The sequence below is a fragment of the Brachyhypopomus gauderio genome, unplaced genomic scaffold, assembly GCF_052324685.1.
Source record: "Brachyhypopomus gauderio isolate BG-103 unplaced genomic scaffold, BGAUD_0.2 sc142, whole genome shotgun sequence".
Lineage (NCBI taxonomy): Eukaryota > Metazoa > Chordata > Actinopteri > Gymnotiformes > Hypopomidae > Brachyhypopomus > Brachyhypopomus gauderio.
In genome coordinates, this window is record NW_027506963.1 from 371,027 (window position 1) to 398,317 (window position 27,291).

General features: G+C 40.6%; 1 protein-coding gene across 2 annotated transcripts; it reads right to left on the reverse strand.

The window, feature by feature from the left end:
- Positions 1–1,288: 1,288 nt before the first annotated feature.
- LOC143500351 (uncharacterized) lies at positions 1,289–27,206 on the reverse strand. Of its 2 annotated transcripts, XM_076994460.1 has the most exons (8): positions 26,715–27,206; positions 8,043–8,234; positions 5,726–5,752; positions 3,863–3,967; positions 3,454–3,666; positions 2,427–2,459; positions 2,224–2,308; positions 1,289–2,138 (listed from the first exon to the last, which is right to left on the reverse strand). In XM_076994460.1, exons 1-8 carry the CDS (start codon positions 26,782–26,784, stop codon positions 2,006–2,008), a joined length of 858 nt encoding a protein of 285 aa, XP_076850575.1. In that variant the 5' UTR covers positions 26,785–27,206; the 3' UTR covers positions 1,289–2,005. The 2 variants fall into 2 exon arrangements, with proteins under 2 accessions (XP_076850575.1, XP_076850576.1); XM_076994461.1 differs by lacking the exon at positions 3,454–3,666 and having other exon boundaries at positions 26,715–27,205.
- Positions 27,207–27,291: the final 85 nt, after the last annotated feature.

Consider the following 27,291-nt stretch of genomic DNA (forward strand, 5'->3'; position numbering starts at 1 on the left):
ATCAGAGACTTCCAGAGTTTGTCACGGTGTACCACAGGGTTCAGTATTAGGGCCACTTTTATTTTATTATATATCTTCTTCCTCTTGGCAATATTTTTCGATATCATGGGATTCATTTTCACTGTTATGCTGATGATACACAGCTCTATGTGTCCAGCAAATCAGCCTCTGTTCTTACTTTGGATTCACTTACTGCCTGTATCCATGATCTACACTTATGGATGACAAGGAACTACTTAAAATTCAACAACAGTAAGACTGAGGTACTTCTTGTGGGTTCTAAGTCCACTATCTCAAAAGTTTCACCTTGTTCTCTTCTCATTGCTGGAATCACTATACCTGTCTCTACGCAGGTTAAGAGTCTTGGTGTTATTTTAGATAGTACACTCTCTTTCTCTGATCATATCAGCAAGGTCTCTCGGACTGCCTTTTATCATTTGCGAAATATCTCCAGACTACGTCCTATTTTAACACGATACTCAGCAGAGGTTTTAGTTAATGCTCTGGTTACATCGCGCATTGACTACTGTAATTCAATTTTGGTAGGCATTCCTAAAAAGATTATTCACAGACTCCAGCTAGTTCAGAATTCTGCAGCACGAATTATTACACGCTCAAAATCTTTTGATCATGTTACACCTCTGTTGATTCAGCTGCACTGGCTTCCTGTGTTGGAGCGGATTCAGTTTAAAATTTTGCTTTTAACTTTTAAGGCACTACATAACCTCTCTCCTGGCTATTTAGCAGATCTCCTTCAGATATACACCCCATCCCGTTCTCTGCGGTCTTCATCAGCACGCTTATTGGCACTTCCTGTCATTAAGCTTAGCACAGTGGGTTCTAGGGCTTTCTCTCATGCTGCACCTAACCTTTGGAATTCACTACCTTATCATATTCGGATGCTGGATTCAATCGCAGAGTTTAAATCTGCTTTAAAAACTCATATTTTTAAAATTGCTTATTCATTTAATTGACTGTGTTTATTTTATTGTATTTTTTACAAAGTGGATTGTTTATATATTCTCTGTATGGGTTTACTGTTTATTGTTATTTTAATGTGAGATGTAAGGTGACCTTGAGTGACTTGAAAGGCGCCATTAAATAAAATGTATTATTATTATTATTATTATTATTATTATTATTATTATTATTGTGCATGTTTACTGTAGAAGTAGAAAGACAGCGACATTGAGCTCTAAGAGCCAACTCTGAAGCCCCAGTGCTGGTTGATCATTTCTTGCATAAATACAGAGGAAGACCAGAAGTTGCTGAACAAAACTACACCAGGAAGTGGTATGTCATTTATTATAACATCGAAGGACAATCCAGGACAATCAAAGAACACAAGAAGTCTGTGACTTATATAAATGCTACGTGATGCTGGATATTACCCCAGACAAGCCAATGCAGGCAATGTAGTTCCTGCAAGGACATGTTTACCTTAATTCTCATTTTCATCTTTATTATTAAGTTAAATACATGCTGCTCAGTGAGCTTTCAACCAAGTCATGGACTTGTGCTTTCAAGAACATGTCATTTTTGGCCCTAAAAAGTACCACTGTTGCTTTAGCTATGTGCTCCTGTCCTGCCAAAGCTGAAGCGCTCGCTGCTGAGATGGACATGAGGACTTCACAACGCATCCTGCTGCTGCCGTAAATGGTCATCAGTAATATGATATACATGATATACAATGATATGAACACATTAGTAGTGGTGGACATGAGCTAATTTAACCTTCTTTAACCTTCACAATTTCCTCTTCCCATGAGTCTGGCCTTCTTGCAGTATGTTAAATATACTGAAACTCACATTCTCATGAGAAGTTTATGTCCAGTACAGCATGGTACACGCAAAATCAAGATAGATGTACATTGATGTAATGTACTCAAACGACAGAAACTAATGAACAAAAACAATACACAATGTACAGGGAGTATACATGCAGGATATTGAGTGTGTATTCTGCCCACTCTTCCTTTTATACTTATGTACACATGGGGCAGTCTCAATAGACAGGTGTTTCTTGGCTTGTATCTGAAGGGTTGCTTCTCGTACCACTGGCTGGGTTTAACAGGGAGTAATCTGACTCTGGCCTCTGTGGTGTCATCTCTAATGTTTGAGTGGAAGAAACTTGGCGCCTTTAAGTGAGAAAAAGAGAGAAAATAATTACTTTAGAAACATTAACAACACCCATCACATATGACTCACACCGCAAACCCTTACCGTCGGCACCAGAGAAGAAGGGCTACTGTTGCTCCTAAGACAACGATAAGGACAAAGACAACCCCTGTAGTAATGCCACCTTTGTCTAAATCAGAGACATAGGAAAGCTATTAGACAGACAGAGAGACTGAAACTAACAGGTGAGCGCATCAATGGATGACATCGCAAATGGAACATTAATTGCAGGCAAAGGAAGCACTTACACGGATCGTGGTGTACGTCATTATCACCATTTCCTGAGAGAAAGACAGACAAAAGAGAGAGACTGACTTAAAAGTGAGCCACAACGAAGTGAGTACCTGATGGTCAAACAGAATGTGTGACGTGTGCTTACTGGTAACGTGTCAGTAAAGTATTGGTGTGTTGATCATGTTGATTTTGTGCAACATGCGGCGAAATGCTAAGCAGGTGACCGCAAATCAGAGAAGAGTAATGCATGACAGGTTTGTTGGAAAAAGAAAGTTATTAAGTAGCAGTTCGCCTCACACCAGTTCATTCAGAGCACTTGTAGATTCCTTCCAAAAAGTACCTGAGAGCAAGTTTATCAACACAGCCCGAATGAATATTCAATCCACCGTAGCGAATAATTAATGGTTCAGTTGCCTGTTTGGAAGATTTATGGATGCAGACTACGTAGCTGTAGTCTGAGCATACAAGTTTGACTGTGTCTTGTATGCGCATGAAAAATTAGTAAAGAGCTGGCAGGGGTTTAGAATGAACCTCCTTTGAATGATGAATGAGGTGGGTTAGAATAATTATAATTAATAATTCAATAGTTATGCTTGTTTCAAAGAAAGCCAGTTCGCTTTTTGGCTTAATAGGAGTATCACTTTTGGTGTGCTTCTATTTGAAATGGCTGAATCTGAAATGCCATAGCTGAACAGATAAAGTGACTTTTATCCATCCACCCTAAGCAGAAGGTGCTTTCTGTCCTCTTTAAACATCTAAAACATGAACCTGAAGTTTAAATAAGGGCTTAATATAATTAATGGATCATGCAGTTATTGCATGTTGCAATTAGGATGAATGAATGTTGTAATGTAATTTTGTGACAAGAGATTAAACAAAGATCACCTTACTGGGATCCCACACCCACATTTGTTATGAAAAGGAAAGAGTTGAGGTGAATGTTTAACAGGGCCCGTTGATGGATTGGTTTAGTTTAAAATAATGAGGTAGATCATTAGTTTTCCTGTAGGTAGATGAGGCAGAAGGACACAGGGGCTTCACCTGCTGTGGTGGAACTGATGCTCCCCGAGTACTTGAACTCAGGGGACTCTGTACTCGGGTATTTTCTGACTGTCAAGGTACTGGGTGATGAAATTACAGTCCTATTGGCTGTGGTCATTGGCTCCTCCCCTTTTGCTGTGGTCCTCACAGTGGAGTAAATGGCAGTCCCAGTTGCTTTGGTAACTGCATGAGTTGTTGTAAAGCCAATATGCCCTGTCATAGGTCAAAAGGAGTGCATCACACAGGCAACGTCAGCGTTGGCCCAACTGAGACACATGAACAACACACACACGCACACACACACGCACACACACACACACACACACACACACACACACACACACACACACACACACACACACACACACACGCGTGCGCACACATGCACAAGTTATTAAGTCATCCATACCAGGAGTCGTTGGAGAGCTCTGTCTGGTTGTAGTTGTCTTCACTGCCGGTGTGGATGAGGGAGCAATGGGAGGTGGGCCAGATGTGTGGGATGGTGTGTGTGTAACTGTAAAGTAATATTTAACATTTTGTACTTCACATTTTAACCCTGTGCTAGCGAAGCATCTTGCTCTCAAGCAGAGTTTTGAAGCAATGGTCCATGTTCACACCAGAACAGTCTGGAATTCTCCAGCTACTTTTCAGTCCTTTTGACCATATTGCTGTTATGTTGTTATGACTCTGTTTGCAAATCTCCCTTCAGTTCAAATTTCATACTGATTCTACATGTGCTCTTTACATATGACAAACATTAAAATTTACAAATTGACCAGACCACTAGAGTAAAGAGAAGCAGATGTACCTATAGGCACAGAGAGAGAGGGAGGGAAAGAGAGTGTGAGGGAAAGAGACAGTTATACAGAAGAACAAGTGAAAGCATAGCTTTCTCTGATATGGACGATATCAGTTCAGTCTGTCAGCCACAGTTGCTAGCCACGTACATAATGCCAAAGACAATGGGGGATAAGACTGTTACCTTAAGGAGCATGTCTACATGTATACTCACGGCCACTTTATTAGGTACATCTGACCAACTGCTCATTAATGCACATATCGATTGAGCCAATCACATGGCAGCAACTCAATGCATTTAGACACTTAGACATGGCTAAGACGATCTGCTGCAGTTCGAATAGGGAAGAAAGGTGATTTATGTGACTTTGAACATGGCATGGTTGTTAGTGCCAGACAGGCTGGTCTGACAGGACCAGAAAATGCTGATCTACTGGGATTTTCACACACAACCATCTCTAGGGTTTACAGAGAATGGTCAGAAAAAGAGAAAATATCCAGTGAGCGGCAGTTCTGTGGGCGCAAATGTGTTGTTGATGTCAGAGGTCGGAGGAGAATGGCCATACTGGTTCAAGCTGATAGAACGGCAACAGTAACTCAAATAACTAGACATTACAACCGAGGCATTAAGAACATCTGTGAACGCACAACACTTCGAACCTTGAAGCAGATGGGCTACAGCAGCAGAAGACACACCAGGTGTCACTCCTGTCAGCTAAGAACAGGAAACTGAGGCTACAATTCACATAGGCTCACCAAAATTGGACAACAGAAAACTGGAAAAACGTTGCCTTGTCTGATCAGTCTCGATTTCTGCTGCAACATTCGGATGGTGGGGTCAGAATTTGGCATCAACATGAAAACATGGATCCATCTTGCTTTGTGGTCATGGTAGTGCAATGGTGTGAGGGATATTTTCCTGGCACACTATGGGCCCATTAGTACCAAATGAGCATTGTGTCAACGCCACATTGTAACTGACCATGTCCATCCCTTTATGACCACAGTGTACCCTCTGACCACAGTGTATCTTCTGATGGCTAAATGCAGCAGGATAACACATCATGTAAAAGCGCGAATCATCTCAGATTGGTTTCTTGAACACGACAATGAGTTCACTGTACTCGAATGGCCTCCATAGTCACCAGATCTCAGTCCAATAGAGCACCTTTGAGATGTGGTGGAACGGGAGATTCACATCATGGATGTGCAGCCGACAAATCTGCAGCAACTGTGTGATACTATCATGTCAATATGGACCAGACTCTCTGAGGAATGTTTACAGTACCTTGTTGAATCTATGCCATGAAGGATTAAGACAGTTCTGAAGGCAAAAGGGGGTCCAACCCAGTACTAACAAGTTGTACCTAATAAAGTGGCCGGTGTGTGCATATTTCAGATCCACAGATAAGTTGATAAGATGTTCTTTCTTTAAGCCTAAGTTAAAAGAGAACTAGATGTGCAAAAAGCTTACCTTGGGTAGTTCTCCGCTTTGGATCAGCTGCAAGATAAGTAGGCATTAAGACCACACTCAATGGCCAAGAGCCATAACACAGGATACACTTTATTCATGGCTGGCAATAATGGATGAGCTGAAATATGTATTAAATTGGTATTAACACAACAAAACTGCCGTAAGTAACAACACAACTGACCCAGCCTATCGTAATTATTTTAATGTCACGGTACCGCCCCTGACCCCCCTCCCCCGGCAAGTCTGCATGTGTATGTTTGTCTATGTTCGTTTGTGTTACTCCTAGCACCTGTCTCTTGTCTCGTCACCGTGATGCACACGTTGCACTTGTATTTTTTTATTGTTTGTGTATTTAGATGTTGATGATTGATGCTGTCCGATGATTGATGAGTGTTGTCCGTATTGGTTGTTAGTTGTTGTCATGGATACATGTCGTTATTGTGAGACCATGTTTCCCTGACCAGTCCAATAAGTATGCGCATGTCTACATTGAGTAATAAACGTCAACTAAACCTGCTCTCACCTCAGCATCCTGCATCCAAAAACCTCACATTACACTTAGCAAAGCATTAGATTTCTAAACTCTTTATGCATTGTTTATCCATTTATGATAGGCTACTGTCTATATTCCCCCCTCAAATGTTGCTAGACACTTATGATAGTTTAGTATTAATTATGATATTCTAACTGTATGACTGATATTGTGTAGGTAGGTTGTGCAGTATTGTGAAAGCCTCTGTCAGTGTACAGTATTATAAATTAATGAATGTTTTTAGTGTCACGGTACAGCGGGCCCCCTACTGGTCGCCCCCGTCCACAGGGGCAGTTGTCTTGTTGTTGTTGCGTTGTGTTCATCCCTTTGTTTGTTTGTCTATATATATGTCTTGTCTTTGTACCAGTTTACCGCTGGTCATTGTATCCTTAATTTGGATCTTGTCACAGGTTTTTTGGTTTGCTCACTTTATTCATTAAAACTTCCTTTTCCCTGAGACGGCGTGATCGCTTCCACTTTATTTCGCACTCCCTGCCAGTCACATTTAGCTTTTACATTTTAGCAGTCACTAGATAATGTGAAACGACTCAATCATTTAAAATTAACCCAGGATATTGTTCAGTAAAAAATAAATAAACTCTACAGGTTTCCCCTTACCTCAATTGTAGTCAGTCAATATTTTATAAGTGATAGCAATATTTCCTTTATTAATGACGCTGAGATTGAGGTGAAATCAAAGTAACTTCATATTCATGATTAGACATTTTACACTCACGGAAAGCTTCTAAGTGTCCTACTCTTAGTGAATCCTGGTGAAACAAACACCACCACCTTTTATCAATTTGTGTGCGTCACGGCAGTCCAGTCCCAGAGCATAGGGGAGACTCACACTCACACACCCTCACACTACGCCACTCCCCTGCTCTCAATCACACCCTTACTAGTCACGCTCTTTCATCATTGCCATCCCATGCCATTGCCTGTTTCACATTCTCTTTCAGTCATTTCACCCTACACTTAAGCCCACAGGTCCATACCACCAGTGCTGTGCATTGGACCTGTTTCGTTTACTCAAGCCACCAAAGCTTGCTGATGTCACTGCTCTGTGCTGCCGCCTGCTGCTGCCTAAAAGACTCTGAGGATTATTATTTAGTTTATTGTGCACTTGGACTAATACTGTGTTGCCAGCACCTTCCTGTTTTGTGCACTATGGACATTAGAGACGTGCCTCTACCACCCTCGCCTTCGTGGATTAAATGTCATTAAAGTTATTTAAAGTTAAATTAGCCTCATATTTGTGGTGTGAAACTAATAAAGGAAAAATTGATTACCAAACATGTCTTTACCAAACATTTGAGGTAAGTGGGAAATTTTGGAAATTTATTTTTTCCAAACAATGCCTTTAACAACCTAAATCAAAGAAATTGCATATGTAACTAAAACAAAAAAAATAATAAATAAATAATTAAATAAGTGAAGAAAATAACTAAATAAAGAAATGAAATGAGACTAAATAGCACGGTACTCCTGACTCCTCCCTTCAGGCGTGTTGGTGTGTGTGTGTTTACGTCCGTCTGTGTTTTATGTTCGTGTGCATCTCTGTGATTTGCATCACCTGTCTCTCATCTTGGTAATGTTATGTTGCACATAGTTTATGTTTTTGTATTTAAGTGTGCAAGTTGTCTAGCGTCCTTGTCAGTCAATGTTCTGACTTGCGTCCCGCTACCCTGTGTGTGATTACCGTAGTGTGTGTAATAAACTTTCATATGGCCTGCTCTCAACTTTACGCCTAAGCTTATGAAAAATAAGTTGCGGCTAACTTACGTATACAGTCTAAGCGAGGAATATTCTTCCATTCATATGCGTCATTTATAAACACACATTGGAAGAGGTTGGATGTTCCAGCCTTCCGGACGTAGTCATTTATACACTCCATACGAAATCTGGACTGTGAGGTATACGAGGAATTTCCTACTGGCTTCGTGTTGGGCCTCTGATCTGGCTCCTTGCATCCATCTGAAAGGAAAGATTTAAAGCACTTCAGGCACTAAAACACAGAAGACCCACCACACACACACACACACAAACACACACACACACAGGCAAAATAACAAAATACTCATACACGCACTTTTGCTAAATGTATTCTTGTGGTCAAATGATCAGAAACACAATGTTCTAGTCGGTACCAACAGTTGTCTGTTGGTAACAGAAATCTGCTGATATGGCTTCAGTCTGTAACGAGCTGATTATTTAACGCTTAAAAAATATGTTCACTTAGGATTAGGTGCACAAGCCCCTGCCTGCAACCATAGAATTTTGTTACATGCGGAGCACAAATTTAAAGCCCCAGTTTGGAAGTTTATTGTAAGATTACTCAGAACCAGCAGCAAACACTAAACTGAAAAATCTTTCCCTTTGCAGCACACATACAGCAGACACTTTCATTAGACTTACTGATTATATTTATTCTGCCTCCTTCACAAGAAAAGACAAACTGATAAATATTAACACTTTTGTCTTCATACATTTAATAAGTTAGTAGTTCATGACTGTTTTAACCTGATTAAACAACTGAGAAACAAGGTGGTGCTATTATCAATAGCTATGAGCTTTACAGTAAACAACATTTCTTAACTGTGTTAACTGTTGGGCTTTTGATAGACTAATTCGCTAAAGATCATCGTGATCGTGCTAATGAAAGGGCTGTAGGAGTGAACAGCTCAGGAAGTTGTGAAACAGTCTGTGAGGATATGTTTGTGGTATGTGCTCTCTGCAGGGATCCTGCTTGCCTTGTGTGGGAATCTCATGAACACGGGTCAAAGTACGCCCAGAGAGGGCAGGAAAAGAAAGGCTAAAAGGAAGTCTTTATATGAATGTCACAGACATATAGATTAAATATGTAATCTATACTTTGCAAATCTAAGAATTTCTCAGGATGCTGATGAATGAATGAATTCCAGCCTTTGAGGTTTGTTTTTAATGGACACAGTTCATGAGCAGAAATAAAGTGCAAACTTAGCACACAGGCATGCGAGGGTGTTGTTCGCTATTTTCATGAGCAGTGGCAGAGGCAGTGCATTACACTGAATCAAAAGGTGTCGCCCCAATATCCAATCAGATTAACTCTCTCATGCCCTTTAAAAGCTCAGTATAAGTCATAAACAGAGAGAAGTGATCAGTTCATTATGGCAGTGAAATTCAGGATGAAGGTTTATCATCATAGATGAAGGTTTATCAGGGAAATAGAGCCACCACTGCTAAATATTTGAATTATTATTATTAATTATTATTAATAATTCTTACTTCTTTTTATGAAAAATAATGACCAAAAAAAGCTATGGTTTTAACATTTTAACATTACCAGAAATAATTTTAGTAATATATGTCTATTGTACTTCACTGTGATGAGTTAATTAATAGTTAATAATAACAATAGTTAACAATTAATAGTTACAATAACATTGTAGCACAAGTGCATTTTTAAGACATTCACTCTGCCCACTAACATTTGATCAACTTGAGGGACTCTAATTTCATATCTGCGCTGGGGTGTTAAAGTCAACAAAATCCTTTCTCTGTTCACCTTGGAAAATTGTCAAGTACAACAGAGCCAACTAATTCAGAAAAGCTGCAGCGAGTATTAGGCAATCCTTCAGCTGTCATTCGTCATCTACAGAAAACAAGCAATACAGAAATGGCTGTCTATTGAAAACATCCTAAGCACAAAGATAAATGCACCATCTTTAAGGTGTGTGTATGTGTACACATAAAAGTACATAGCCATAGACACATAGCCTAGATCAACGTTCCACTTTTCTTAAATTGAATACTGTTTTTCATTACAAAATATATTATCAGCATACCAATTGTATAACATTAGTGAAAAGTTGAATCTTTGAAAGATTTACATGAATTTCAGAGTATTTGACACTACTTAAAACAGAGCCATCGCCAAGGCCCTGTGAAATCATTACATTAGGCTACACCCCATCACAAGTCCTTGTAAGTCATAAACTCTGACTGAAAAGCAAGTAGGCCTAAGCACATTTGTGAAACTGATCAACTCAAATCCTTTGTACAAATGTTCAGAAATCATTTGCATTGAAGCACATGCACAAACGTCACTGTAATCAGAAATGTGTTAAACAGATGGTGTTCAATAAAACATTTTATATTAAGCAGCATTGTGACAGTGGGAAACATGGCATCAAAATTAAGTGAATGTGTCAGAAATTAAGCATAGGGCACTGCATGATTCATTCTAAAACACTACAGAAAAACTGGATGATTTGACTCCAAACTAATATTTCCAAACCATAATCAGGCAAACCAAAAGAAATCATCAGAAGATAAAGCTCGGTTCACTGGGAGATAGAACAGTAAACGGTCACAATTTTTGTGCTTTAGTTTATAGTTCAGCCTGTCACTCCCTTGACATTTGTAACTCCATCACTGTCTCCTGCTGTGTCTTATTTAGTTCCTTGTTAAGTAGTAAGTTGCTTCCTGCTGACGATGCTGCAGGGTGCTTTTTCGTACTTTTTTTATCTGTTTGTTTATATCTGATATATCTACAGATCTTTTCTGGATATATCTACACATAACTCAGACTCCCTCAATCTCCACAAGGCATTAAACGACCTTTTTGACCTTCAAAAAACATCGACGTTCAACTTAACCGAAGCGAAGTATTCCAACATGTCTGAGTCACTTGTTGCTTGTGCTGAGTGTGGCATGTATAGTTACTCTTCTTTCATCAGTAGTGGTTATTTTATATGTGAAAAGTGTAGATTAATCATTAACCTGACGGAGAAGATTTTGCATTCAAAGGAGCGCATCCGGGATTTAGAAAGTCCTACAGAGTCAGTAGCACCTAGTGTAGCAGACCTGGTTGGCACAGCCGTAGCTAGCGAGCCCTCAGCTCAGGCATTAGAGCCCTCGCAGCGGGGAGAATGGGTGACGTCTCGGCGGCATCACCGTAGGGCTGAGCACCGTTCGTCTCAGGTTCCCGTGTCAAACAGGTTTGCCCCACTCAGTAATACACCGACTGAGCGACCCGTTAAAAGAGGTATAGGAGACTGACAGCTGACACGTGAATGTAGCGACCCCTCTAGACACACCAGCAGCCATAGTCCAGTGTATCCCAGGGGCTAGAGCGCCTGACATCAGGGCTAATCTAAAGATGCTGGCTACACGTAAATACTCCAAGATAGTCATACACGTCGGCACCAATGATGTGGGGTTAAGGCAGTCAGAGATTACGCAAGGTAATATTAAAGAGGTGTGTGAGTTAGCGGGGACGATGTCAGATGATGTAATATGCTCTGGCCCAATTCCAGTTCGGTGTGGCGCCGAAACCTACAGCAGGTTTTGGGCGCTACACTGCTGGATGTCTAAATGGTGCTCAGAAAACAATGTGGGTTATACAGACAACTGAACACGTTTTGAGGGCAGGCCTGGAAGTTGGATGGCATTCACCCCTCTTGGGAGGGTGCTGCTCTCATTTCTAGTAGCATATCTGCTAGGCTTAATAGTGGTAGTGTAGGTGTAGTTAATGGGGATTGACAAACCAGAGCCAAGACCAGGCAGCAGACACACAGGCTAAACCGACTGCGAGCTGCAGGGCGACATCACCTAGGTCACACCGGATTGAAACTGTGTCGGTTCCTCAAGTACCAAAAAACAATTATATCTCTCGTCTAGTGTTGCACGGTATACCGATACTAGCGTAGTATCGCGATACTTCATCATAAAAAACGGTACTATACCCAATTTGCTTAGTATCGGTGCTATAGGACTGAGTGCGCTTTTTTTTTTTTTTTTTTAAGAGCAGTATTTCCAAAGAGTGCCACACGGGGGCAGTGTGCGCGTACAGCAGTGCAGCGCTTGCCTCCTTTCTGCAGAATAAGAACAAAACGTGTAGGATGGCTGCTAATACAAGCAATATTGCGAACCGTTCTCAATTTGTTGAAAAACTACACGCACGAAGCGAAATATGGAATTATTTTGCATACATTTCAGACAGTCATGGCAACCCCGTGGACACATCAAAACCGGTCTGCAAACGGTGCTTTAAAGCTGTACCAACCAAAGGAGCCAATCGATTCTTTTTACATAAAATGCGCTTTCGTTTGACCCACCCAAGGTGCCGTAATGCACAGGACAGTTTGTAATGCTAAAATGGCAGCTAAAGCAAACGCAGTGTGTTCGCAGCCCGTCTTAATAAACAAGGAAAGCAGCAGAAGTGGTGTGTGGAAATACTTTGGATTCAAAGCATACAGATGGAAAACCGAAGGACATGAACAAGCCAGTTTGCAGGCGGTGCTTTCGGAACATTTCAACGAAGGGCGCTAAAGCCTGGTTTATACCTGACGCGCCGCGAGCAGCGCGAGGGTCCGCGCGGCGAAAATGATGTAATCGCGGTGGCCTCGCGCGCTGTCGACTCACGAGGTCGTGCACCTCTCGAATTTTGTAACTCGACTTGTAACTGCCGCAGCGCAATGAACAAAGTCATGTTTGCCGGTGTTCTGTCGAGTTGTACTTTGCATCGAGTTGTGCTAGTTTGCGGTTTTGCACATGTGCAGACTGTTGAGAAAATAAGTTTTTGCTTAGCAATAACATTAGCAAAAGTATATTTTGCTCATCAATGAAATGGATATTAAAATTAGATATAACTATTAATTAGATAAATAATTGCTGCCTTAAACTATTAGTTTATACGTAATCTTAAGAAGGGCCTCACAAGGGGCCATATAGCATATTGTTGCATCAGAGAACAGTTTGGTCTATAGGGAGTGAAGTGTCTGTAGAATATGTTCCACAGAAGGTGACTTGCACCAACTGCCTGTAAGGACACCCTATTAGGTTGGGACACAGTGGACATGAAATAATGCAGAGTCATGCATGTAGGTTGAGAACTCTAACTATGACCATGCAAGAGCACTGAGGGGGTGGAGCCATACCATATATAACTTACATGTTACTAGTAACTTTCAGATCTCTCTGGTGTACATGTTTGGTGTGTGTGAGATCTCCAGAGATATCTCTGTTTTAATAAAGGCCTTTTTGTTATTGCTATAATTTTGGTGTGTTGTTCCTACTATCTCTTTCCCATCAAACGAACACGCTGGGCTAAAGTGGTTGATAGAAGTTAAAGCCCCAACAATTTGGTGACCTCCCGACGTGATGGGAAGAGAGATTTTTGGAACACATCTTCTAAAATACTGTTAGTTCATCCGAGCCGGCTCAATTAAAGGTAAAGCAGAATACCTGTTACAACAAAATGTCTGCACATTTGTATAATACCAAATTGTGATGAACTAATGGTGTTTGGTCGATGCTAAATTAAATGGCAACTTTTAATTTTTTTTTTATTATCTTTTTTTGGTTTGGTTTAAAGGTAAACAAGGAAATAAAGGTAAAATATATGGTTTAAAGGTAAACAAGGAAATAAAGGTAAAATATATGGTTTAAAGGTAAACAAGGAAATAAAGGTAAAAAATGTATGGTTTAAAAGGAAAAAGGAATAAGGAATAAAATAAGGTAAATCGCGTAAAGTATATTTGTACTGACAAGTGATTTTTGTTTTCCCGGGTGTGGCAAACCCCCCCGTTTGTCTGACGAGGCGACGGTAAACCGCGGGTGGCGTCCCGTGGTAGCTGGGTCGTTGGTGTCCCGGAGCCCTGGGGTAGCCCCGAATCACCAATATTGGGACAGGATCCTGAATTGATTGAGGGTGATGCAACCTTACGGTGTCTCAGTCTGGTAACTATGGTTGAAGGCTACTTCTGGTGAGTACCGGTTTTTTATCAACTTGGCTGGTGAGGAAATATGAAATGTATGCATATTGTTTGATGTAAAATGGTTGGTTTATGGTGTTGGTTTATGTGAGTGGAAAACTTTATAGGAACAAATGACTAGGACTTGTAAAGTAATTCATACAATTACTGTTATGTGACGTTAAAAGTATGAGTGACCAAGGCAGGACCGTGTGTCCTTAGTTGATGTAATTGACTACAAAATGTTAGAATTTCGTCTGTCACCGGTGACTCCTCCCTCCTTTGTATTTAATTTATTTAATTTCCCCTTTGGTTTGGTCTCGCATATATTTAGAATTAGCTGTTCATTGTGTCTTTGGTATTTCTCTTCATTTTGAGTAAGGCCCGGTCTGGGTCATTTTGTATAATTGAGACTGTTACATTCGTTTCTGTTCCACACATTGTATATTGTGTGTGAGTTCTGTCTGGTCGGTAAACTTGGTGATCTTTCGTGGGCATTTTCTTGTCCTGTGATTTCTTGTATTTAAGTTCAGAGTTAAGTTCTTAAATTCTGCACCCTCCCCTAGTGTTGGACTATACCTATGAGGTTCATATATTGTGTTTGGTTAACCGAGTCTTAAGTCTTTTTATTCGTTGGTCTGGCTTTCGTATGAGTTCTTTTAGTCTACGTTATAGTTTGTTTTGGTCTCAGACTACAGGGATGATAAATCAAGTTCAGTTGTTAATAAGTTCGTGTATCGTTTATTGTGTTGATTAGTTGGGTTCGCCACGCCGAGGCTCTTTTTCATGTTTGATTGGTTGTTGGTTCATTTTTATTTTTTATTTTATTGTCAAGTTTGTCCTGTTGATGTTGGTTGTTTCTCTGTATCCCATTGGTATATTGTCTGAGTCATCTGTTCGATTTCTTCCTTCGTTCTTTAACAAATAGCATAGTCTGTTCGTTGTCTGAGGTGTTGTAGTTTTGTTTAGAAGGGGGTGTATTTACTTCTAATTTCCCTATGTGTCTTCATTCTTATGTCTTAATGCTAGGTTACGTCATTTGTTTGAAATTAGGACTGATTGTATTTTGTAGTTTGATTTTCGTGTACGTTATGCTTTGGTTTTGTCCTTCCTCTGTGTTTAGTAAATTTTAGTTGGTACTCATGAGAAATGCCTCGTAGCGCGTGCACCTGTTGTGTGCCTAGACAAGCATTCCTGCCGCTCTAAAAGTTACATTTCATTCGCTAGTGTTTTTGCCTCCGCCCCTAACCGAGAATCGTTACATCGCTGCAAAATAGAACGGACTGGCTAAAAGTGTGCACGTTTAACACGCAAAATCATCAAACGCTGAAAAGATTTAGCTCTGTGACACATGTACAAACACTGTTTCCTGGGGGTTGTCCACAACCAGGGGTGCACACAGCAGATAGTCAGGAAAATACACCACTGTATGAGCCAAACTCGTTAACACCCATTATCGTGCAGCAAGAGGTAAAAAGGGATTTATCCAGTAATTAATGTAAAAGCAGGAACCGTACAAATAAATAAAACCGATGACGCGCCCTTAATAGTAGGTATGCTGACGAACCAACGTTCGATGCGAAAAATTCTGGCTCAGTAATGTGTTCCAAACTACGTTGTACTTTTGTAAAGGTGTCATATAACATCACTCCTCACCGCCTAGCAGGTGTATGTTTTTTCCTGAATACTACTGTGACTTCGTTAAGCACAACCCAGCCAATCATCAGGCACTGCTAATAGTGAACTCTGAGGCGATTTCAGGTCGGGAGACCAGCGATAAGATACTTTGTTGTTTTCAAGCGGTCTGTTTTCTTCATCAACGCTCCGGACACCATCGAAATATATGTGGACCTAAAAATACAGCTTTTATCTCAATACTGACCAAATGTAATCGAAATCCGTGCAGGCGAAAGTATTTTACTAGACCGCGGAAAATAAGTAGTCATGATTGACATTGGTGTATCGAACGTCACGGTAGCTAGCAACTTTAGGCTAAAAGCGGCGTCTCGGTTTAACTCGTTCCCACAGTGTTTTCTTGAAATCGGTACTGATACCAGTGTTGTGTAGTTTAATCTCATTGTTTTCTGATATAACTTGTTGTTAAATGGTAATATAGTTAACATCACTTCGAATTAGATTATGATTATGATTAATTATTAATTATAATTAATTAGAATTAGATTATGTGAATTTCAGTCACACGACTTCTATTGTAATTAATGTATTATATTTTAATGTGATACATGATATTATAAATATCATAACTTTATCAATTCTCAACCAATTTTCAAAATCCAGGTATCATTTTAAAGGAATATTTCAGCTCTGTCTAGATATGTGATTCTTGTAAAGCTTGGGGCTGTTTGAAAATTTTGTCATCATACCTATTAATAGTAGATATTAATATTTAAGGCTAGAAAAAGGGAGCTCAGGCTGTGGGGTAAAGTGTTAACTGCATGTTAGAAGGGACTTGGGTGGAGTTAGTTATAGATAGTGCACACACTAGCTAAGTGAGGTAGATGTGTCCGAGGAAAGATCTTGGCCTTGGGAGACTTTAGAGGTCTGGTACTACGTTGTTGCACTGTCACGCTTGGCTCCGCACCCTCCTGTCTGTCACACCTGCCTTCATTTGCAGTCTCAGCTGTTTCTAGGTTATATCTCATTAGGTTTAGTAATTTAGTTCTTGGTTTTCTATGTTCTGATCGTGGGTTATTGTGCTTGTGATCTTGAGTATTTTCCCCAGTTATTTTTGTCATTTAGGTCATAAGTTTGTTTAGGTAAATGTTTAGAAGCTTTGCCGGTATTGGATTTTTACTGGTTTAAATAGCCCCGTTCTTAGTTTGTTTTGATGTCTGGTTAATACTGAAAGTATGATAGATGTTCATGCATTATTAGTTTTGCATCCGCCTGTCTAGAAGTTTTGTCTTTGGTTTAGGTTATTGATATGTTTCCTTCCGTATACGTTTTTAGCAGTCTGGATTTGTTACTAAGGTTATGTTTTGTTTCTGTATTGTTAGTTTGCTTAGTTCCTATGGTGTTTTCCCTATGCTTTGTGTATGTGAACATTCCCTTACATAAATTTCTCTTCCTTGCATAGTCACAGTGGTCCTTTATATTCGTAGTGTTAAAGTGAAGTTACTGTTTAAGTTAAGTGTTTTTCAGTATGCAGCAGGCACAACCCACCTGTTACATGAAGTACCCCTCACTAGACATAATGGAGCATTAGGTGAAGCCCTCTGTAAAATGGCCAATACGTGCAGCATCCGTCATTTCTAGTCACATGGTTGGATAAGTCAACTCCCACAAGTTATCTGAGCCAAGCAGCATACATCTGGGTGTCCCAAACTGGTATACACCCAGGGTCCTAACGCTCACACCTTAACTGGTTTAGAAAAGGGTGTACGCAGGCAGTGTACGTGTACAGGGGCCCGCCCCAGACTCCTCAATATGTTCCCTATCTGCAACAGGGGTGGGATTACCCACCAATGAGATTTAACTCAAGTTTAAGAGGGAGGGGTCGGGCAAGGGGCAGGGGTGGTCAGGGTTGTCCTGGCAACTATGGTCGTGGCATGTTGGGTGGATGTTTCTTTGTGGGCAGGAGTGTCACTGGTTCGAGGGAGTGTCCTCAGAACGCCATTGGACAAGGGAGGTCCAGAAGTTCGTATGTACCAGCACCAAACCCTTCAGTGGCCTCAGGGTGGTTCCCCTTGGAGAGTGTGGAGTTAACCAGTGGGCATGATGGGGCCCAGATGAGAACTCTGACAGCAAAGCTGCGACAGACCCCATGCTGTCCCTCACTGTCTGTACTCAAAGGTTGTCATTTCTGGTTGACACAAAGGAGCAACTCATTCAGCAATCAACTGCGTTTTACCTGATGCTGATTCTGTGACTGTTATACAGAATATCAAAGTCTGCATAAAACTGTCCCAATGTCGCCAGTTCCTCATATCAGAGACTGCACCTGATAACCTCTGCGGAAGAGACATTTTTTGAACTAGGAGCTACTGTGTTATGTAGCCCTCTAGGACAGGTGATCTCCACGGAATGGCCTCCCACAGTTCACATCTTCTGGAGCCAGACTCCTGCACTGCGAGGGGCGTCCACTCTGTGTTCATGGCCTGGAAGCTGTGGGTTACTCTTATTGGTCCCTGCGTCCTGCCACCCGACCCACTGCATGTTCCTTTGTTTTATGACCCAATACGGGATCTAGTTTATGGGGAGGAATTTGAGGAATAGCTACAGTATCAGCTATGGGAGATTGCAACCAGGAGCATATTGGTGACACCTGAGGGTGTGGTGGTCCCTGTGAGGCTGACACCTGCTTAGCGACACTAGTATGATTAGGAGAGCCACTATAGTTAAGCATTAGGTAATAACTAACATTCTATGTGTGAACTATGCTAAGTCTTGGAATACTTGGTTTATTAAAACAATGTCATTTGTCAAAGTTACTCTAATGTGATATGTTGAGCAGATTCCATGGGAGAGACTGCTGTGATCGTCTTGACCCTAACTTAATTTTAGATCAGATACCAGCTTCTCTGTGGTCAGAGGGACCTCATGACGTTGGCCTTATCTCACAGCCACCAGCTACGTTTGAGACACAGGCAGATTACCTTAGATCAGGGATGTCAAAGTCAAATGCACCGAGGGCCAAAAAACCAAATTTGCAACAAGCCGAGGGCCGGACTGGTTCAATGTTTATTAAAACATTGAAATGATTGCACATAGCCTATTGAACCAAGACCTAACACAGTGTTTATTATTTAATGCTTAAATGAATAAAGCAATACTTTCTTATGGATCTGTCAGTAATTTCAAGTGAAAAAATTTTTCAACAAGCAAACTGATAAAAACAAACTTCCTTCAAAGAAAACATGTCCTGTACATTAAATGAATAAAGTAATAAAGGTTTGAAAAGTACTGGAATTTAGGCTAAAGCACTTGAAAATGCTTGAAATTGTAACTACTTCGTTTCACAACAAATGAACAGTTAACAAATACGAGCCTCTTGAGAGAACGTGAAGACGTTAAGATTGAAAATAAACAACCATTAAATAATGTGAATAAAAGCGAATTATGTCGAATCATTTCGAATATATGTATAAATATTTAACTTAATTAAGTTTAACGTGCTGGTGCGCACAACGTTACAAAATTCGAGAGGTGCACGACCTCGCGAATCGACAGCGCGCGACGCCCTCGCGCACGGGCGGAGCCACTGCGATTACGTCATTTTCGCCGAGCGGACCTTTGCCGCTTGTGTGCGCTGCAGTGACTTCGCGGGCTACCGTTGCATTGTGGGGAATGTAGTGTTTGTGCGTGCAAAACACCAGCGGGCGGCTGTGGCCTGCGGGCCGGTTCTAATAGTAATTAAATATCATCCAGGGGGCCATAGATAATCAGTTCGCGGGCCGGATCTGGCCCGCGGGCCTTGACTTTGACATATGTGCCTTAGATGTTTCTGAAACACCCTTTTGTGTTTCAGAAAAGGGGGGGTGGGCTGTTAGACAGCAAAACTTGTTTAAATAAATAGATAAATAAAACGGCACACGTAATCACAAGACATTCATTATATATTCTAACAAGTCACAGCATTATGGCTTATGTAAATTTACAAATGTTAACACATACAGAAGGTTTTGATGGTCCCAACCTTAATGTTTTCACTTGAAGGAATTAATATGGTATGTTGAAGGGTCCGGCACATGAGTGTGTAACTGAGGTGGCATATGCAGCTAAATTGAACCAATTCCTGGGGTAGAGAACATGTAGACAGACAGGTGCGGGTTCAGGAGTCGAGATGGTGGTGTTGAATCAGGATTTGTGGTGGTAATGGAAGCTCAGGGAGACGCAGGCGAGTTCTGGGTAGCACATTCAGGTAAAACTGGGTAGTACAATCAGCACAGAGGGCTGAGATTTTGGCTGTTATTGCAGCACTAAGGTGGGTGGAAGGCAAGAAAGTTAACATCTGTACACACTCTGCATACGTGGTAGGAGTGGTTCATGTAGAACTTGGTATGAAGAGAGTAGGTTATACCACTTCAGGAGGTAAATTCATTAAATATTATGATGTAAAAGGTGTCACTATTGGTAAGAGTTGCTATCATTAAATGTTCAAGTTATCAAAAGGGGGCAGTTTAATACAGAGTTAATGCAGCTGCGGACGTGGATGCTAAAAAGAGGCAGGATATGTTACAGGAGCCCATCAGATGGTTTGCAGGGCAGAGGACAGTGGTCTCCTCTGCCATAGGATTCAGAGCTACGTAAACTACAGGAAAAATGTTGTGGTTAAACAAAGGTGGTAAATGAGGTAAGGAGGTTTGGAAAGGACCTAATGGGAGACCGTTTTTACCAAGTCAATTGATTTAATCAGTGTTATCTGAAGCACACGGGACAGCAAAAATGAAGGAAAATGTGTTACTGGTCGCACCCATACTTAACTGACTTAATAGCAGACTGGACTGAAAATGTGAATATTTGTAATGCACATAACTTGTGTTTTAAGACCAGGTCTAAGCAGGTTTCCTGGGCAATAGGAGCCAGGAGATCCAGACTGACTACACTGACATGTTAATACCATACAGGGACTAAGGTATTTGTTAGTGGTCGTGGTCAAGTTCTTATGTTGGGTAGAAGCATTTCCCACCAAGCCAGAGGACTCCAAGTTGGTCTGCAAAAGGTTGATAAATTACTGGATACTGCATCATAGTTTTACTAAATTAGGGCGCTTAGATTATGGGAAGCATTTCATTAGCAAGGGTTTCAAACAAAATTTGGGTTTGAGACGCAAATACAGGTTGGCTTATCATTCTCAATCTCAGGCTAAATTGGAATTATAAATGGTAACAAAGGATAAAGGTAAAGGTATGTGCACAAATGTATGTGTTTGTATTGTTGGCCAGAAGATCTTCAGTGAATTTTGTTACAGAATTCACTCCGTATGAGCTCAAGACAGGAAGAAGTTTTATGGGGGCCCCAATGCGCTTGCGACGTCCGACAGGAAAACTACAAGGTTGTACAACAACGGTATAATGCACTAATACGCAATCTGTGAAGCTTATTCTGTTCAGGTACGAGGAGAGGAGCCAGCACCAGTCCCACAACCAGACCCACACGAGGAGTCAGAACCGAAGCCACGAGTAGATCTACCCGTCACCAAGTGGGTCCTGCTGAAGGTCATCAAAAGGAAGTGGTCGGAACCCAGGTGGACTGGTCCATTCAAAGTCGTTGAGAGGACATCACACGCCGTCCGACTGAGAGGCAGAGGAGAGACGTGGTACCATCTCAGCCAGTGCCGAGCGTCAGAACCACCGCTGGAGCGCGCAGAGATACGGAGCTCACAATAGGGTCACAATACCACCTTAAGTGAAGCACCAGGGGCTCTTCAAGGTAAAGTCCACCTTGCCCCCAACGAGGGAAAAGGAACGGAAGTTGGGGTCGGCGAAGAAAAAAACAGAACATACTTCGTGGGCCACTTACATTTTAATAAAAGAGGTCTTGAGTTGGGTGCTCTTCTTTTCTTAATACTGGTACAGGTGTTGTGTGGAGTGTGACCACCATTTATATTTTGTTTGGCCTTTGGCATTGTTAAAAAAAAAAAAAAAAAAGTTAAATTGTTCAACAGGGGACTGCCCACTGTATAGATGCTTTGCTTTTATTATTCTTTATTTCTATTGTATTAAACTGTGCTTGTCGTAAGGTTAAAAGGAGTGTAGGAGTATGAGGTTGAGAGCATACATGATCCAGACACCCTCTCTTTTCACTTAAAAGATAAGAGGTTCCAGCATCCTATAGTGTTGCAATCGCAGTACAACATTAGGCAGGAAGTTAAATAAAGATTTAAAACTAAGTATCAAAGTAATGTAGTAACAAAGCAGTAATTTGGATTGGATTGGGTCTTGGGTTTTTTGTTTTGCCTTAGCGCCGGACGGAGAACCAAGTATAAGGGGTTTCGGGGTTAGAATCAAATTCGCTTGTGATAACAATAGACGATACCCACCGGGAACTTTAGACTTTAAATTATAGTAAATAAAAAGGGGGTGACCAAAATAGTTCACTGGGTTGGGCGAAGGGCTGATTGGGTATACCCGCCCTTCAAGCACGAAGGTGTCAAGAAAAACTATTGGTCACCCACGAATTAGAAATAGGATAATGAGTCCACTGAGACTGTTCGGACAGCCGGGGGTTAGGACCGACGTATGGTGAAGACCTAAATGGCTAAGATATTGTGCGGCCGTGGTATCAGTAGAAGGTGTGATAATACTGCTGCTGTTAACACATGGACCACAAAACCACAACAGCACGAGGGTAAAAAAAAAAAAAGCGTAACAGATGGTTGTATTAAAGACTATGGGGGTATAGAATTAGAATATGTTCTGGGAGAGACCACTGCGTGGACATTTGATGTCTGCAGCGTTATTAACTGTCGGGGAGGACGCTACGTATAGGGGATCGGATGTGTATCTATGTTGGGAACCTATTAATGATAACCGCTGCTTTGAAGGTGGGACAGCTGCCATCCCTTGTTGTTCATCATGGCAACAATATTAAGCAGTTGTTTATTACCACTTATAATAAACATAACAGAACCTGGCTTACAAGGCATCTGCGGATCGGATTATACTAAATGGTCTCCCTAGCAAATTTTAGAATTAAGTACAAGCTTTTCAGGCGATAACGTGGGATAAAGTGGATCGAGGGTCAGGCAGTTGAGACAGGTATAGAGAACTGCGTAGCATGTGCAATGGCCCGACCGAAACTGATGGTATTACCGGCTTCAATATTTCCAGAGGAAGATCTCATAGGCTATGGTTGTATGATTAGTCTAACTAAGGGGAATACAAAGGGTAACTGTACTACATTTACCATTTCAATCTAAGGGAAGGAACTTTAGGCCTTGGGAACAGAAAACCCAATTACAGGATGGCTGGACAAACATTTTGGAAAGTATAAAGCTCTGATCATGTCGGCTCTCACTTCAGTTGCAGTATTTTTGGCTAAAAGAATTACTTGTGGACGTTGTTGTATTCCATGTATAAGAAGTTTAGCAGAACGCCTTATCAGCACTATGATTGAACAGAGGGATCCTCAGGGAACAAGCAGGTATGATGTCACTGTTGTATCACGGGGAGTCAGATGAGAGGATAACAGTGGAAAATATGATTGTAATCTCTTATCAGAGATTAAAAGGGGGTTTGTTGAGAAAATAAGTTTTTGCTTAGCAATAACATTAGCAAAAGTATATTTTGCTCATCAATGAAATGGATATTAAAATTAGATATAACTATTAATTAGATAAATAATTGCTGCCTTAAACTATTAGTTTATACGTAATCTTAAGAAGGGCCTCACAAGGGGCCATATAGCATATTGTTGCATCAGAGAACAGTTTGGTCTATAGGGAGTGAAGTGTCTGTAGAATATGTTCCACAGAAGGTGACTTGCACCAACTGCCTGTAAGGACACCCTATTAGGTTGGGACACAGTGGACATGAAATAATGCAGAGTCATGCATGTAGGTTGAGAACTCTAACTATGACCATGCAAGAGCACTGAGGGGGTGGAGCCATACCATATATAACTTACATGTTACTAGTAACTTTCAGATCTCTCTGGTGTACATGTTTGGTGTGTGTGAGATCTCCAGAGATATCTCTGTTTTAATAAAGGCCTTTTTGTTATTGCTATAATTTTGGTGTGTTGTTCCTACTATCTCTTTCCCATCAAACGAACACGCTGGGCTAAAGTGGTTGATAGAAGTTAAAGCCCCAACAAGACCCACAGGCTTGTCATTTGTTTCCACGCTATGGGTTCATACACGTTAACAAGGTGGAATTAAAGCACTTGTACGTCACTTTCAAGGTCCATTTCAATATTTCCCAGCACGTTAAACTTTAGTTAAATATTTATACATATACTCGAAATGATTCGCTTTTTAAAATTCACATTATTTAATGGTTGTTTATTTTCTAAACCCCCAATCTTAACGTCTTCACGTTCTCTCATGTTTCGTCCTGGAATTACAAGAGGCTCGTATTTGTTAACATAATACAAGAGAACTGTTCAGTTAGACAGCTATTTGTTTCAAGCACTTTAATCTAAATTCCAGCACTTTTCAAACCTGAAACACAAAGCAACATTAAAATTCCTCAGGTAAATGTTTCTTCCCCTGTTTTTGAGGGGTGTTTCTTTATACTACCACATATCGTTTCGGACAACACTGCACAGAATGTGAGACGCGGTAAGTTGAACGCCTCCACCGTTCGAGCAGGGTCACGCGAGGTGTGCGGACTCGCGCGCTACGGTCACTCGCGAAAGTTTAAACCTAGCTTAACACAACGAATCTGGCCAAACACCTGAAGGCACGCAGATTTGTACAAAACATTCCAAGAGGTTGGTGATTATTACCATTTCTAGTATTATAGCATACAAAATTATGTCATGTGTATATATATATACACGTTTGTCATATTCTTGGTTTAAGAGCCGTAAGTGCGACAGCATACAGGGAGAAAAATAAGAGTGATCGTACTACAGCGGATCAATCATCTATGAATACTGAACTCTACTCTAATACTGAAGTTTTAGTTACTTAAAGACTTAAAAGTTAGTTACTTAAAGTTGTTTAAAGTATACTTAAAATACACTTTTTGCACTAGCCTTTTTTAACTTCTAAATGTGAATTCCAGAGTGCACTACTATTATTTATGTTAATTTATATTAATGTGCAATTATTTATTTTTCTGTTTTAATGTGGTAGGGACTACATCTTTTATTTATTTGATATTTGTGGATGGATGGATGGATGTATGATTCGCTCTCAGGAGCTCAGTGAATTCCAGTGTGGAACTGTGATAGGATGCCACCTGTGCAACAAATCCAGTCGTGAAATTTCATCACTCCTAAATATTCCACAGTGAACTGTCAGCTGTATTATAAGAAAATGGAAGTGTTTGGGAACAGCAGCAATGGCAACAGGTTTGGCGGTTGCCAGGAAAACGGCACTTGTCTGACTGCATTGTGCCAAGTGTAAAGTTTGGTAGAGGGTGGATAGTGGTGTGGGGTTGTTTTTCAGAATCTGGGCTTGGCCCCTTAGTTCCAGTGAAAGGAACTCTGAATGCTTCAGCATACCAAGACATTTTGGACAATTCCATGCTCCCATGAGAGCCAGGCCTTCTCGTCCAACATCAATATGTGGCCTCACAATTGCACATTTGGAAGAATGGTTAAAAATCCCCATAAACACATTCCTAAACCTTGTGGACAGCCTTCCCAGAAGAGATGAAGCTGTTCTAGCTGCAAAGGGTGGACCAACGTCATATTGAACCCTTTAGATTAGGAATGGAATGCCACTTAAGATCAAATGTGAGTCAAGGAAGGTGAGCAAATACTTTTGGCAATATAGTGTATGCATGTACATACATACACATCATCCCTGCACAGATCCTGCCATATTGTTGAGGCTCCAGAGAGCAAGCGAGAGCGAGCGAGCAATTAAGAGAGAGAGAGAGAGAGAGAGAGAGAGAGAGACGCACAGAGAACAAGACTTCTAGAAAGCACCACTCTTCTTATTGGTCTTCCCCTCCCAGGGTGTTCCTGTCTCTGTTAGTGTTTGTTTATTTAGTATGGACAATAAACATATACACCCTCTACCACCCTCACCCCTGCTACTTATGACCCCTCATTACACTAGCAAAACAGATCACACATCACTCATCATTAAATATGCTCTATGGAAAAGTTATTTTGACTGGACATAAATATCTTTTGGGACCATCTTCCTAATGTTGCTAATATACATTCACTTATACAACATTAAACACATGATAGAAATGAAAGTTACATTAGAAATAGACTATAGATGCCCTTACACTGCTGATTTAAAGGCTTCTGAAATGTGACATCATTTATTGCGTCTCTGATTCACATCTCAAAATAAAGACACCTGAGGAGGCACTGCTGCAGTGTAAATAGAATCAGTATGAAAAGATTCTGCAGTTAAAACACTCAGCACACATTTATTTTTTTGTTTTGTTAGTTGTAAATGCAACCATAGCCTGCTCAACTTTGCAGGATACGTCCATGAAGCACCCCAAGCATGCAGTACACTTAGAAACCGTATAACGCAGTATCTAATGATTTCGTGCTGTTTACATCTACCCACTACTTGCAAAATAGTTATGCCTTAGCAAATTAAACCTGTTAATAGATATGACGTTAGCTGTGTTAAATCGACAGTGATGCATACAGTAACACGAAACTTGTTTGTTGTTTGCTACTCTATATATTAACTGTTCAGTTAAGCTAGCTAGCTAATATTTTCACTAGTAGTAATACCTACATGCAAACCATATAAACAAGTGTTTGTATACATCTTTTTCCTACTTCCAATTCATATGTGTGAATGCTTAGCCTGTCTCTATGTTGACTTTGGGACTGACATGGACTTTTAAACTCATGCTCGCTTTACTAATCAAAAGATGAGTTGTGCGTAGTCATATTTTGCTGCCATGCTAAATATGACTTTGCTTTGTGCAGTAAACACTATAACACTAGCCACTCTTCCCATCTTCATAACGTCAACGTGTTGTGCGTGAACAAAAACGCTTTAACGATAGACTGGTTATATTCGCCAAGACCGTTTATAACGTTCATTTAAATATAAATGTTATACGTACGTATAATACACGGAATGATAAATAATTTCGAAACTTACCGCATTTTCCTCTGAAAATAAGGGAAAATTCAGTTGTAATGACAAATAACGTTAGAATTCCTGCACGCATATCCAGTGCAACGAAAACGAAGAGAAGCCTCGTGATAGAGTATCACACATGTTTTACCACATACTCAGATTTTGGTAATGATGAATCAACAAATGCGACGACGTTACTTCCACTTGTTAAAAAGCTTTCACTTTCTCTTGCGTTTTAGTCTAAAACCTTCCGATGATCGGTACTGGGGCGTAGTAAATAACTGGGGCGTAGTAAATAACTCAAAATATTCCTTCAGTATGCAGACGGCTCATAATGACATATAACAATTAAAGAATAAACATGTTACAATGCGCTTTACTATTTATACTGCATATTATAGAGTGGCATTGGCTAGAAAATTATTACTCATGTTGTCTACGCGATGAAATAAACTCAAAAGACGTTGATTCACACGAAATTCATTAAATTAATCAAGTCTCGTGCTACGTCTTTTACTGTAATGAAGCTATTTGATCACTAGGAGTAATGATGTGTGTAAGCAGGCGAGTTCAAACAAGTCCACAACATGCCACAGAA